The 14,671-nt window shown below is 53.0% G+C and overlaps 1 protein-coding gene across 2 annotated transcripts; it reads right to left on the bottom strand.

Annotated features, from left to right (window-relative positions):
• Window positions 1-3,782: 3,782 nt before the first annotated feature.
• Window positions 3,783-14,666, bottom strand: DUSP3 (dual specificity phosphatase 3). Of its 2 annotated transcripts, XM_065897218.1 has the most exons (5): window positions 14,516-14,666; window positions 13,075-13,214; window positions 10,435-10,488; window positions 9,927-10,153; window positions 3,783-4,177 (listed from the first exon to the last, which is right to left on the bottom strand). In XM_065897218.1, the coding sequence occupies exons 1-5, from the start codon at window positions 14,606-14,608 to the stop codon at window positions 3,972-3,974; spliced, it is 720 nt and encodes a 239-aa protein (XP_065753290.1). In that variant the 5' UTR covers window positions 14,609-14,666; the 3' UTR covers window positions 3,783-3,971. The 2 variants fall into 2 exon arrangements, with proteins under 2 accessions (XP_065753290.1, XP_065753291.1); XM_065897219.1 differs by lacking the exons at window positions 10,435-10,488; window positions 14,516-14,666 and having other exon boundaries at window positions 3,972-4,177; window positions 13,075-13,199.
• Window positions 14,667-14,671: the final 5 nt, after the last annotated feature.

Below are 14,671 nucleotides of genomic sequence, written 5' to 3'. Positions count from 1 at the left end.
TTATTTTTAAGGATTATTCCTAACACAGGAAATTTCTGGTGCTGGAGAGATGTTCAATAAATATTTACTGAATGAATGTAATCATCATGGAACCTGTAACTAATCAGGAGGGCTAATTTTTAGATGATTACTTTAAAACGTTAGAAAAAGCAAACAAAAGCTAAGTATAAAAGAAAATCAACTATGATAAGAAGGACAAAAAGACCATTTCTTTGTAATGTAAGACATTTATTTTGGTTACAGTTTTAGTGTTTTAACACTGATTTGTGATAGAACAGACATTAAACTTACTTTTTTTAAAACCAATTTAATACCTTCTCCTTTTCTGTCCAGAAAATTCACACTTTCACAATCAAATTACCCTAAAAGCTGACAGGAGGTAAGTAAAGCTTCCAAACAATCTGTTCTCCCAACCGGAGATGGCCTCTCTTTCCAATCAGGATAAAATCTTGACTTGGAAGGACCATCGTTGTTGGCTCTTCAGTGATTTCTGTGCAGGTTTTATGACAGAAAATTTCCTGCGATAAAAGCTAATATGTTCACATTTTAAGATCAGTGCTTATTTCGATTAAAACATTAGCATCTTATCATTAACTTGTGACACAAAAGGCACCAACATTCCTTTTCCAAGCATCCATCACCACAGGTGGAACACAACGCCACCTGCTGGTCATCATATTGTTACACACCCTATAATTTCCAGATGGCGGTCAGTATCAATGCGGATTCTTAAAGAACCCCACGGTGTCAGAGCCAAAAGGGACCTTAGAGGTCTTCAAATTGAGTCCCCTTGCTTGACAGATGGTGATTTCTGCTCTCCAGCTCACTCAGAGTGGCAGGGAAACAGACCAGCCTGCGGAAGGTGTACTGCTCTAGAATCTAGAAGAAAACTGTCTCGTGCTCTCATCTGGCCTAGATGGGGGTTTGCTAGTCAAAGAAAGAGATCAGGTCAGAGGAGGGGGTAGAGGCGTCCTGAGTTCCTATCCCATCACTTCCCAGGGGTAGAAAGCTATCCAGAAACAGCTTTCCACTCACAGCTGGGCATGTGTTGGCTCAAACAATAGAATTTGATTTTGAGGAGCTACATCTCGTGAAGTAAATGCGGCGTTTCTGGGACTAAAAACTATCAAGAAAACCCAAGTTATCAGCAAAAAAGTAGCCCCAAAGTGAAGGCATTAATTCTCCCCATGGCCTTTTCTCCAACATACCCCTAACAAAGAGTCCTTCAAGAGATCCTGGTCAGCCGGCCTAAGTAGCTGTGGCCGTCCTGTGCAGGGACCACTGCCTGGGTGTGGGAGGCGGACCCCCGCCCCAGCTTCCTGGGCCTCTTCCGGAAGTGGAGCAGAAAGCTCTGACTTAGGGATGCTACATGTTTCCTAGAAGAAGAGCCACACATTCTAACCCAGTTGGGGACCCACGCCTTTTCCTTCCTTGTCCTGGAGCAGAGTCCCGCCGCCCCCAACACCACAGCTTGAACAGCTGTCCTCTGGCCACAAAGCTAACTGGCTCTTGTGCACACGGGCTGGGTCACGGACATGCCCAGGGGCTCATTTCTTGAGGAGGAGTGTAGTATGAGAGAAAGAATTCAGCTTCAGAGAGCAGCCAACCTGAAATCTCGCCTCAGCTCTGCCTTAGAGCTGGGCAGCCCTGAGCACTACACCCCTACTCACTCTGAACCCCAGTTCCTTTCCTGAAAGCTAACAATACATGAATAAGTCCTACCAAGTTAATAGGTTATGGTGAGGATGAAGATAGATTAAGTGTGAGAGTTATCTGGGCACTGTGAGGGACGTGGTGGACAGTGTGGTCGTTTCACTTAGGTGGGTCTATTGGGGCAGCCTCGTAGCTGAAAAAGAAGACAGATTCTAGTTTGTTCGGGGCTGCTGAGGTCACAAAGCAAAGGGGACATCCAGGCTGCGGAGGTGCTGCTTCTGCCAAGACAGAGACCATTACACCTGGGTGTGAGGCCCAAGGCACACCTGCTTCTCCTCAACCTAGCTGGAAGCTTCTGGTCAACTCTGGAAAAGGCACATTCCCCACCTCCATACAGTAATGACGCTGCCTGAATTGAAACTTAAAACTGAATTTTAAATATTCAACAAAAGTCCCTGATATTTCCTTTCAGGTAAGACTCCTTTGCAGATCCTTGCAAGTGATCCTACCACCAAGTCAGGCTTCTGGGAGTTTGATACACCCCCCAGAACAACACCCTGCATATATTTGGTGCTCAAAAAAAAAAAAAAGTTTAGGGCTTCCCTGGTAGCGCAGTGGTTGAGAGTCCGCCTGCCGATGCAGGGGACACGGGTTCGTGCCCCGGTCCGGGAAGATCCCACATGCCGCGGAGCGGCTGGGCCCGTGAGCCATGGCCGCTGAGCCTGCATGTCGGAGCCTGTGCTCCCCAACGGGAGAGGCCACAACAGTGAGAGGCCCGCGTACCGCAAAAAAAAAAAAAAAAAAGTTTAATTCCACAAACTTTTATCAGACATCTATGTGCTAAGCGCTGGGGGCAGAGCTGAGGACCACCTCTCTGCCGTTAGGGAACCTGAAGATGGCAGCACTGCATCGCTTGCCCTGACGGCAATCATGTCAAGTGCTAAGAAGGCTGTGTTCAAAACAAAACTCCTATATTCTGACAAATGTGCGCGTGTGCACACGTGTGTGAGTGCTTGTGCGTTCCGACGTCATCCTAAAAAAGTCCTGACAGAGGCTGTTTCTTTTTGTTTTCTCTACCACCAGTAAAGGCTGCATTTGGACGTTCCGCCATGTTTCCTTTCTGCCCGGTTGAGTCATCTTTTGCTGCCAAGGCTCCTGGACCTTTTCTGGCGGCAGAGAGAGCTGGGAGAACTACCTGTGAGCGGGCAGGATGTGAGCCTGGGTCCGTTCATCCCCTTGCTTGTCCAGCCACTGGCTGTGTTGCTCTCTCTCTCTCTCTCTCTCTCTCTCTTTCTCACACACACACACACACACACACACACACACACAGATACGCACACGCGCGCACGTGCACGCACGTGCTATAATTGGCCAACTTCCTCCTCCTGTTCTTGGAATAGTAACCGAGACAAAAAGCAGTGAGCACGAGTGGCTTGGGCTCGCCAACACTATAATTCAGGACAAAACCCTTGTAATTCTCCAAATGGTGGGGTTTTTAAATAGGCTGGACTTCAACACCCTGTTTTCTAAAAAAGAAAAATAAAACCCTGCCCAAGGCATCGCTCTTCTAACCGACCAAGTGACCTCTGAGAGCCGGGTACCCCGAAGAGGTGGATTCTGAACTCAAGCCTTCCAAGGAGTCACATTTTTTAAACAATTAATTTAGGAGAGCCCTCCAGGGACATGTATTTGCCCACTCAAAGGCTTCTTTGTTTCGGTATCTTTAATCCTAAGGAAATCATTAAAATGCAGTCTCTTCATGGGAATTTCCACCCACAGACAACTGACCCTGAGCCAACTTCAGACCTCACGACGTGCCTCTGCCTACGAGCAGGGTGTGGACAGCTGTGAGGGGACAGGGGAGACAGACACGGTGGGGGGAGAGGGGCCCGTGTTTGCATAGTTCCTTTACAGGGCTGGGGTCCCCACTCAGGAGAGGGCCCAGGGGTGAAGGGTGGGGAGGCGGGGAGGGGTCCCTGTGAGCATCTCAGGCCTTACACCTCCACACACCCCTTGCCCTGGGCCATCCAGGAGAAGCACGCCCGTCACAGGCCTGCGCCCCCTCTGTGCCCCCTCCTCAGGGTGAGGACATCATAAATTGTAGGCACCAGGGAGCAGGAATGCCCTCCTCAGCAAGCTTCTTTATATGCTCCCCAGGGGGAAAGTGGCCCAGGGCTGTGTTGGGACAGACTTGTGGGCAAGTGCCTGGTGATGCTGGGAGCAGGGTACACTGTGTTTCCTAAACATGGCAGCTTGGGACACCACAACCAGGGTGCCTCCCTCCATCCGACCTCTAGAGAAGAGGCAGTGAGGGCACCCTAGAGCTTCAATTTCCCCTCCTTGACTAGTCTATCATTGAGCTGGCAGAGCTGGGCCAGGAAACCATCGTTGGGGCCGATCTCACGGTTCTGCCTGACGATGCTCAGGGCAGACTTGACATCCATCTTCTGACGCATCATGAGATACGCGATGACGAGAGTCGGGGAGCGGCTGTAACCCTCACGGCAGTGGACGAGCACTCGGCCTGTGAAAGATGGGGACACAGTGAGCTGGGGCCGTCCCGTGACACCTCGACTCCAGTCAAAACCCTTCCAGGGGGCTTCCCTGGTGGCGCAGTGGTTGAGAGTCCGCCTGCCGATGCAGGGGACACGGGTTCATGCCCCGGTCCGGGAAGATTCCACATGCCGCGGAGCGGCTGGGCCCGTGAGCCGTGGCCGCTGAGCCTGCGCGTCCGGAGCCTGTGCTCCGCAACGGGAGAGGCCACAGCGGTGAGAGGCCCGCGCACCGCAAAAAAAAAAAAAAAACCCTTCCAGGAAATATAAATGAAAATTATAATGCGAGGCCATTGTGTGCCCACCAGAATGGCTAAGATGAAAAAGATAAATACGAGACACACAGCATTAGTGAGAATGTGGAGCAGCTAGGACTTTGACCTGTGGCTCGGGGACGGGGTGTAAACGGGCACACAGCTTCGGAAAGCCGTGTGGCAGGATCTCCTCAAGCTGAACACACGCGTTCCCCAGGGCCTGGCAGTTCCATCCCAGACCCATGGCCGGCAGGAATGCACGCACACGTCTGCTAAAAGACTGCAGGCAGCACTGTTCCAGCCCCAAGCTGGAAACTCCCAAAGGCCCGTCGATGGCAGAGTAGATAAACACTAAGGATAAGCAATCTCCAGCTTCCCAGGTACAGCATGGAAGAAACACACAAACAGGATGCGTACGATCCCATAGGGTAGAAGAGCCAGGGGACTCCCCTGGTGGTCCAGTGGTTAGGACTCCGCACTGCACTGCCGGGGAACTAAGATCCCGCGTGCCACAAAGTGTGGCCAAGAACAAAAACAAAACTTTAACAACGACGAGAAAGAGCCAGCAACACTGAACTATGCTGTTAGAAGTCTGGATACTGGTATGCGAGGCGGGAGATGTGACACTGGAAAGGAATACGTCGGGGGTTTCTGGGGTGCTGGTCATGCTTTGTTTCTTGATCTGGGGGCTGGTACATGGGTGTGTGCAGTGCACTGATACACTGTGATATGGGTACTTCTCTATGTGAATCTTCTATTTCAAGCAAAAGCAAAAGATGACAACCACCCAAATGTCCATCAACAGGTAAATGGATAAACAAACTGTGCTATGTCCATCCAACAGAAGGCTACTCGGCGTTAAAAGGGCATTCCTGATACGTGCAACAGCGCGGAGGAAACTCAAAGTAATGATGCTGAGTGAAAGAGGCCAGACCAAAAATGAGGACATACCGTGCAACTTCATTTATATGAAAGTCTACAAGATGTACACTAATGTCTAGTGATAGAAAGCAGATCGGGGGTTGCTTAGGAACAGAGGGAAGAGAGGGGCGGAAGGGAGAGGTCAAAAGGGACATGAGGGAAATCTGCGGGGTGACGGATAAGCTCATGATCTTGGTTGTGGTCATGGCTTCACAGATGTATACATATGTCAAAACTTACCAAACTCAACTATGTGTGGTTTACTGAACGTCAGTTATGCCACAACAAAGCCATTTTAAAAATAAAAGGTACGTGCGTGTCAAATAAAAACACAAGAAATCAAAACAAACAGGGCTTCCCTGGTGGCGCAGTGGTTGAGAGTCCGCCTGCCGAGGCAGGGGACGCGGGTTCGTGCCCCGGTCCGGGAAGATCCCACGTGCCGCGGAGCGGCTGGGCCCGTGAGCCATGGCCGCTGAGCCTGCGCGTCCGGAGCCTGTGCTCCGCAACGGGAGAGGCCCGCGTACCGCAAAAAAACCCCACACAAACAAAAACACCCTCTCGTGGTCCCCCAAACGTCCCACGAGGCTCTACTAAATCTGGCCCTCCCCCCGCCACTGACGTAATCCCCTCCTCCCTCTCTCCAGCCGGCTGGCAACACAAACCCGCTACCCATACTCCTTCATCCCCTTCTCCCTGCTTTGGTCCCCCCACCCCCTGACGGGCCACATATCTTTTTCACTTGTTTGCTGTCATCTTCCCCCAAAACATAAGCTCCACGAGGGCAGGGATGTCCATCTGTTTTGCTCCCTGCTGCATCCCCAGCGTTGGGTGAAGGAAGGAAGGGATGGTCAGGAGAGGTCAGAGGCATTGTCAACAAGGTTCTTGTAGCCTGAGCTACAAGCCTCGGCTTTTCTTATCTCCACCCCCTCCTCACACAGAGTGTTCAGTTCAGGTCCTTGTCACCTCCCACCTCTGCCCCCTCACCCCCAAACTGAGTTCTCGCTCTATCTTCACCACCACCAACCCACACTCCAGCTGGAGGGAGCTTTCTAAAATATAAACGTGACCTGCCACCATTAGCCGGGTAGTCTAGTCCCCAAGGTGTGACTTACCAGGCCAACCGCCCACGGCCCCGACACCTTTCCAGGCTTTTACTCACCTCTGTGCCTTTGCACGTGTTTTTCCATCTACCTGGAACATCCTCTCCCTCTTGGCTACTTGGCAAACTCCTGCTCATACCTTAAGACCCCAGCTCAAGTATTTCCTTTGTCAGCATCGGGACTTAGAACCCAAATCTTTGAAGTCATGTGAATCTGGGTTTAAATTTTAACTTGCTGGTTGTGATGGTTAAACTTGTCAACTTGGCTTGTCTATGATGCCCAGTTGCTTGGTGAAACACTAGTCTCGAAGAGATTTTGTAGATGTAATGAATATCTCCCATCAGTTGACTTTAAATAAAGGAGATCACCCTTGATGAGGTGGGTGGGCCTCATCCAATCAGTTAAAGATCTTAAGAGCAAAAAACTGAGGCTTCCTGGAGAAGGAATTCTACCCCCAGAAGTCCTGCCCGAGTTTCCATCTGCCGGTCTGCCTGACAGATTTCAGATTTGCCAGCCCCTATGATTACGTGAGCCAATTCTCTGAAATAAATAATAGCTATATTCTACTGGCTCTGTTTTTCTGGAGAACCCTGGCCAATACACTGGTTATTACTCTATGACCCACCTAAGCCCACTGTGCCTCAGTTTCCTTGTCTGTGCCAATAGTACTCATGGCACAAGGTGGTTGGAAGATTAAAGGAAGTGACACATAAAACCCTTAGGCTAGGGACTTACCTGGGAGCGCAGTGGTTAAGAATCCGCCTGCCAATGCAGGGGACACAGGTTCGATCCCTGGTCCGGGAAGATCCCACATGCCACGGAGCAACTAAGCCCGTGCACCACAACTACTGAGCCTGCGCTCTAGAGCCCGCGAGCCACAACTACTGAGCCCGTGTGCCACAGCTACTGAAGCCTGCGCACCTAGAGCCCATGCTCCACAACGAGAAGCCACCACAATGAGAAGCTTGTGCACCGCAACGAAGAGTAGCCCCCCCTCGCCACAACTAGAGAAAGCCCGTGCATAGCAATGAAGACCCAACGCAGCCAAATAAATCAATTTAAAAAAGAAAGACTTAGGCTAGTGCCTGGCAGATGGGAACATTCAATAAATAAATATTAGCCAACACAGTACGAGTCCTCTGCTGGCACCTGGTACATCCTCTTCTACAGCAGCCTGGCTCTGTGTTAACGTCGGCCACACAAAGACCGACCCTCCTCTGCCAGAGTGTGAGTTCCTTAAGGGTTAGGACAGTGGGGTACTGATTTTAGATGCCCTACAATATCCAGCATATACTAGGTGCTCAATAAATATTTGCCGACCAGCTGAGTGAATGAATACCCACCAACACCTCTACACGGGCATTATTCTGAAGAAAGTCTGCTGGCCCAGAATCAAACAGAGTGTCTTCCGTTCCCATTACCCTATCCCCAAAACACAACCCTATCTTCCCAATGCTGATGAGCAGGAATGGGGAGTCCTCCACTCTCTGGCCAGTGGACCCAAAGTATTCAGAGTGGGGCTTTCCCTGCCCCCACCCTGGCAACGGGACCGTCTGCAGAGCAGCTGCCTCACCACCTGGAACCAGGAACAGACTCAGCATGCCCAGGGCTCATAGAGCCAGTGCGGAAGGGGAGGGTTCAAAGCCCATCGTTCCAGGCCCCGCCCAGATGCCACCTCCTCCACGAAGCCTCCCTCGATCTTCCCAGATGGAAGTGACTGCTTCCTTCTCTGAGTGCCCCTGGCCACTCCCCTCCTCTCCCCTCTCCAAAGTGATGGGACCCCAGCTCCCCCGAGTCCAGCACAGTGTTGGGGGCCAGCACATTTCTGTTGACTCACTTGGCCAGTCAATTCTGGAAGCATTTACACTGGGCATTAGAACCCTTGGAATTCCTTTTTGTCACTGGTTCAGTAATCCAGTGTACCTGCTGTGTGTCTGATCTACATCAGGTGCTAGGGAGACCAGACAAGGGACACAGCAGACCCAGCCTGAGGGCAGGCTTCATGGAAGAGAGGACACTATGCCCAGTACTCAAGCACGAGGTGGAGTCTGCCAGAGGACAGGGCAGGAAGAGGCAGAGAGAGCCTTCCAGACTAATGACCCAACCCACGCGGGCTAAGGCAGGAGGTCACACAAAGTCAGGGTATGTTCCTAGTTGTCTGGAAAGAGGAAACCATCAGAGGGCTCTAAGTTCCCTGAATGGATGACCAGTCAACACACAGGAAGAGCGAAATCCATCCCCTTAACTGGGCCCCTCGCTCTCGTCTACACAGGAGCTCAGAACAGCCGCAGAGGAGGTGGGTAAGGTGTACAAGGCACTGGAGGACCACGAAGGACCTGATGATAAACTCTGCAGATTCCCCAGGCAATAAATCTTCCCTTCTGGGCCCCAAACGTGTGCTAACCAGCGGCTAGTAAACTCTGTTCCCTGGAAATCATTCCAGCGGGGAGGCTGCTGGGACAAGAAGCATCAGGGTAGCAGAGACAGGCTAGAATCAGGAGAACAGGGCTGGTGACGCCTCAGTGGGGGTCACTCCGCCTGGGAAGGTTTGCGGTGGGGAGGAAGGAAGAGGCTGGAGGAAGCGGCAGGAAGGTAAAGGCAGTTGCTGAGAGAAACAAGCTAAAAGCAGAAAGGGCAAGCGGCCCAGCCTGCTCAGCGGCTGTCTACCCTCTGGCCTTCTAGGATTTCTCTCTGGCACGCCTCGCCCAACTGCCAGCACCTCAACAGTCCTGCTTCCGTCTTACCTTATATTGGGGAGTTGCAGGAAGCATTTAAAAACTGGGCCAAAGTTTGCTGACTTTGGGCCTGACCGATCATGACTGGCCCCCCTCCCCTTGCCAGGTATTCATGTGACCCAACTGTAGCCAGTGAGATGTGAGGGGGGCTCCACTGGGGGGTTTCTAGGGGATGTTTCACTTGCTCTTAAGAAAAGAGAGAAACATGAGGAAGAGATGGCTGCCTCATTTTTGCTGCATTTTGTCCTGTCGAGAGGTGGTAACCAGATCGGCCGTAGCCATCTTGGGACCATCAGGGGAGTCCCCAACACTAAGGGTGGCAGAAGAGTCCTGAAGCCACCACAGAGCTGCTGAGTCAGCAAGCCCTGGAGCCCCTTGGCCTCAGGATTTCTTATCACAGAAAACAATAGATCTTCATTATTGCAGCTATCTGAATGGGGGGAGCGGCCGGCAACTGACTCTCAGCCAAAGTCAGATCCAACACAAGGAGCCCGGGGCTGCCACTGTGTGATGGGTTCGTACATCTTGTGTCATGTGAAACCACTTGACGGGCAGCCAGCTGAGCAGAGAGAGACCCGAAGCTCTCAGTCATTCAGCACAAGACACGGGAAACAACAGGTTTTCCAAGAAGAGGCCTGTCGTGGGCCTGTTTTCTAGAGAAAGTCCAGTCAAAGGTGCCTCCCACAGTTTCCTGGGTGGCAGGTTCCTTACCGTTCTTCTGAGCCAGGGCCTGGTCGATGAAGTCTGCCGCCTTTTCAAAGTAGGCGCTGAGGTTGAACTCCTGTGTGTCGTTGGCCTTGATGCCCAGGTAGGTGATGCCAGAGTCCTTGTAGAAGTTGGCACTGGTATTGACGTGCATGAAAGACCTGCCCTCGGCCGCATTCAGGACATGGGTGATGCCCAGTTTCTGCAGCTTGGGGATGTCTTGAGCCACAGACCTGGACAGGAGACAGCAGCAGGGGGGTGATCAACTGACCACCTGGCAGCCCTCGGGGGAGAAAGATGGAGAAGATCCCAAGCCTCTTGGCCCAGCAAGGACCCTCCATGCTCTGGCCCCTGACTACTTCTCCAGCCCCAGCTTATGATCCTCTGCCCTCACTCCAGCCAGATCTAATTACCTGCCCCAAATAGCCTGGGCACTTTCATGCCCATGCTGTTCCCTCTGCCTGGAATGCCCTTCTCCACCATCTTCATGGAAATGCACCCTCTCATTTCTCACCCCCCTTGGCGGTATCTCCTGATCTCCCGTCCATTCAGCATTGTGCTCCCTATACTGTGGTGGTGGTATCACCACGGGGCTAAAATGGGCTCTGGAGCCAGACTGCCCGGGTCTGATTCCAGCCCTGCCACCTACCAGCCAGACAACCTTGAACAAGCCACTAAACCTTTCTGTGCCTCAGTTTCCCCATCTGTAAAATGGGGGTGATAACAGTACCTACCCCTGGAGTTGTTTTGAGTGTCAAATGAGCTCTTCTATAGACAGAACCCGACACCGTGGTCACTGCCACTATCCTAATGCTTGATTGTGCTTATTTGTTCAGATGTCCAGGCTGTGAGCTGCTTGAGGGAGGAACCGTGCCTACTTCGTGTCTGTATGCCCAGCATGTGCTATGGAACCTGGCACACAGTCGGTGCTGAATATGTGGTGAATCAGTAAAGAATGAAATCAGCACATCCCAGGCAGCCTTCTCCCTTGGATTCTAAAGTGCAGCAGCCCCCTCCCATCCCCCAGGGGGATCCTTTCTGCCATAGTCCACTAGCCACGTCTCTGAAGCTCTCTTGGGTGAGTAAGCACTTGGGGAACAAGTGGCCTCAACAGAACTCGGGGGGTTACAAAACATTCGATCTGAATAGTCAAAGGGCTCCTTTATTTCATCTCACAACAACGTCCCAATTCAAACAGCAGTTTATACTTTACGGAACGCCTTCTCCTGCATGATCTTGTTTGCCTGTCACAGCAGCCCGGGGAGGAAGGACAGAGCTTCAGCTCTGGCCCGACATGACAGCGGAAGGATGTGCATATGCTCACATGGGCTGCCGCACAGCAGTGCTGGGAGAAGGCCTCCTTTCTCCTCACGCCAGCCCTGCTGTCTTCCTCCTCACCCTGCCTCTCGTGCCCATATCAACTGCAAATCTCAAGAGGCAGAAAATGTGGCTCATCCAGGCTCCTCTCTGCCCTGTGAGCCCTGATCAGGAGCCCTGATTTTCTTAAGGCGCTCCCAACTGCGTGGGGGCGGGGGGGATCAGTCCTCAGTCCATCCTCCCTGCTGAGCGCCCCCACACCCCTGGCTATGTCAAGGGCAGATTTACTTGAGGGCAGATTTACTTGTTCACAACCTTAGTTTTCACTTGGGAAGTGGTGACAGCCCAATGTGCCAAGCCGCCCGAGAGAGGAGGTTTCCGAGAAGGCCAAGGCCACTTGCTGCTTGGGTGGCTGGAGCGGGGCTTATCCTCAGAACTTGGCAATTACCGAGGCCTTTGGCTGAGATTCTAGGACCCTGTTTTAGCTATCACGATACTGCACACAATTGTAAAGCAGTGGCTCATTAAAAAGGCACTAAAATAACTAACTTTGAAGAGTCACTACCATTCATCTTCCTTCTCTAAGTCAACATTCAACAACTTTACCATTATCACTGTCATCAATATCAACATCTGTCACATAGTGATGCTCCAAGTGGTGAATGAGTGATGGATGGATGAGACAAGCCCCCACGAGGCCCAGCCTGCCTTCCAGACGCCCTAGCTCCGTGATGGCCCCCATTTCTGTGGCAGTCCTTGGCAGACTAAGCATCAGGTCCTATGCCAGGACCTGGGATACAGACATGAACAAGACATTGACCCTATCTTCACAATCCCTAAAGTGCCCTGGGCCATCATTTCTTCCTGTGTAAAAGGAGAGAACCGGATTGCACATGCAGTCCCTGGGCCCATGGAGCTTAGGGCCTTGACAACTGGGTCTCAGAAAATCCAGCCTGCACCCTCCCACGGCTGCACAGGCACGGGAATCTATTTTTTTTTTTGCTTTTGGCTGGTATTTCAGCAACTTTCTGAATGGTTAACACTGGTTTTCTCCTGCTGCTGAGAAATTCTTACTGGTAGTTTGACTATGAGAAAATCAATTTGGTAAGAACTCCTCAGTGATAAATAATAAATGCATTTCCTGGTGGTGAGAAGGTCGGCAGCCTTTTCTAAGTGATGGTTCAGGTCCTTAGGGGGGCGTTATCATTAGATCGTTCTAGAATTCTAGATAAATCAAACCCTAACTGGAAGGCAGGGGGAGGAGCGAGGAAGCCCGGGCCCACGTCTCTGGACCCCTAGTTTGCGATATTTCAATTCCCACATCTGGGCCTGCCCGGCCGGGAAAGTTCCACGCCCGAATTGTGACGTCATCCCGTTGCCATGGCAGCGAAGGCAGACATTCCGCGGTGACCTCACTGCAGAACCAGGCAGCTGTCACATGACGAGCGGGCCGGAGACCGGCCGGGGGACAGAGGGCCACCTGTTAAGTGAACCTGGTAGCCCCGACAAGGCCGAGCCCCTAGAGGGTTGTGGCTTCGGGCCTGACACCGGGCTGCCCGAGCTGCGCCCGGGTCTCCGCCAGCCAGCGAAGGGAAGAACAGAGCTGGGGCGGGGCGGGGAGGGGTTCAGCCCCTCCGCCCTAAGCGCGAGGGTGGGCGGTGACTCCAGCCCCCGCCCAGCCCCCGCCCAGCCCCCGCCTCGGCTTCCGGAGGAACGACCCCGCCCTGGCTCCCCCCGCCCCGCGCCCGCTGACGCCCCCACCCCCAGCCCTCGGGTGGGCGGGGCACCCCGGGGAGGGGCCGTTGGGGTGTCTCGGGGCCCGGGAGCGGCGACTCACGCGTTGCCCACGTAGATCCTGGGGGTGACCTCGTTGCAGGGCTGGCTCGGGAGGCTGTAGCAGCCGCTGCCGTCCGACAGCAGGTCGTTGAGATCCTGCACCGAGAGCTCAAACGGGCCCGACATGGCGGCGGCCGGGCCCTGCACGCCCGGGGAGCAGCAAGCTAAGGGAAGGCGGCCGGGTCAGCTGGGCGGGCGCTCCGGAGCCGGGATCCGCCCCGTCCCGCCCCGGAGGCGGGCCCGCCGGGCACGGGAAGCGGCGGAGCGCCGGCGGCCAGGCGCGCTCCGCTCCCGGGAAGTATGCGCGCCGCCAGGCGGACGCGGAGGCAGACCTCTGGGCCTGAGTTAGGGGGCTGAGATGCCGCTACTCCGGAGTTTTGGGGGGTTCCTCTTCCCACCCCCCGTTAAGGCATGGAAGTGCAGTAACTTCACTGGACTAAATGCAGGGCGCAATAAAAGTTTCTCTTGACCGGGGTACACCCTAGTGTCGCTGAATTTTCTCAGGATTACAGGGACACCCGGGTTCCGTTTGTGAGCTCTGCCTGCTGCGGAGCAGCAACGTTGGCATCACCCGGGAGCTGGTCAGAAATGCAGAATCTCCGCCCCAGCTCAGACCTGCTGAGTGAGAATGTGCCTTTTATACGCCCTGCTGGGGATCCCTACGAAGGTTTAAAGTTTGAGAAGCCCAACTCGGAGGCACATTTCTTCCAGCCTTCAGTGAGAGTTGGCATCGTGCTTAAAGCTTGGGCTCTATGCAAGCAAGCATGGCATTCTGGCCCTGGGCAATGACTTAACCTCTCTGAGCCCGTTTACTGAAAAAAATGAGGGTAATAACAGCACCTAACTCCTAGGGTTGTTTGAAAGATTAACATGCCAGGAAAGCGAGCACTGGATAGGCGTTCTCCCTCTCTTGATCAGCAAACGTGTAGCGCACCCACTAGGTGCTACACCCTGTGCTAGTGTGGACGTGAATCCCGCTCCTTTGCAGCCCTTCCTGGAGCAGCTGCCAGCCCACTATTGAGCCACACGATGTCAGCAACTCATCATTTACTGAGGTCCAGCTGCCAGCAAAAGACCGTCTCTGTTCTCCTCCACTGCCATGAAAATGGCAGCTGCCACCTCTCCAAAAAGCACCTGTGGTCCTGGGAATTCAGGAAACCCACATCCTGAGCCCAGTTCTGCCACTAACTTGTTCTACAGAAGTTTGGCTGTTGCTCTGGACTTCAGTTTCCTCATCTGCAAAATGAAATCGGATCGAATTATCATTAAGGTCTTTTACTTCTGCAAACAGCTGTAGTCTCACACCTTCAGGGAAACCATTGCAGTGGAGACTAAACTTAGAGCCCAAGGTGTGTAACCAAGGCTGGATGTCTCCCCATCCCACCCCGTGCCTTCCCACCCCTCCCAGACACCACACCTTTTCCTGCTGCTGTTGGTGGCACCTGCATTCCAGACAGCTGGGAAAGCTTCTGAGCCTCTGCCCTCATCTTGACTGGGTTAGCTCTCAAAAGAGAAGCCCGGGGACGGCCAGGCATGCTCTGGGGCTCCTCCTTCTTCCAGGGGACCTGTCCCTGATGTCATAACTGGGTAACTGACAA

The sequence above is a fragment of the Phocoena phocoena genome, chromosome 19 (genome assembly GCF_963924675.1).
Source record: "Phocoena phocoena chromosome 19, mPhoPho1.1, whole genome shotgun sequence".
Lineage (NCBI taxonomy): Eukaryota > Metazoa > Chordata > Mammalia > Artiodactyla > Phocoenidae > Phocoena > Phocoena phocoena.
The sequence above is the reverse complement of the archived record's forward strand: the minus strand, read 5'-3'. Positions and strand labels throughout refer to the sequence as shown.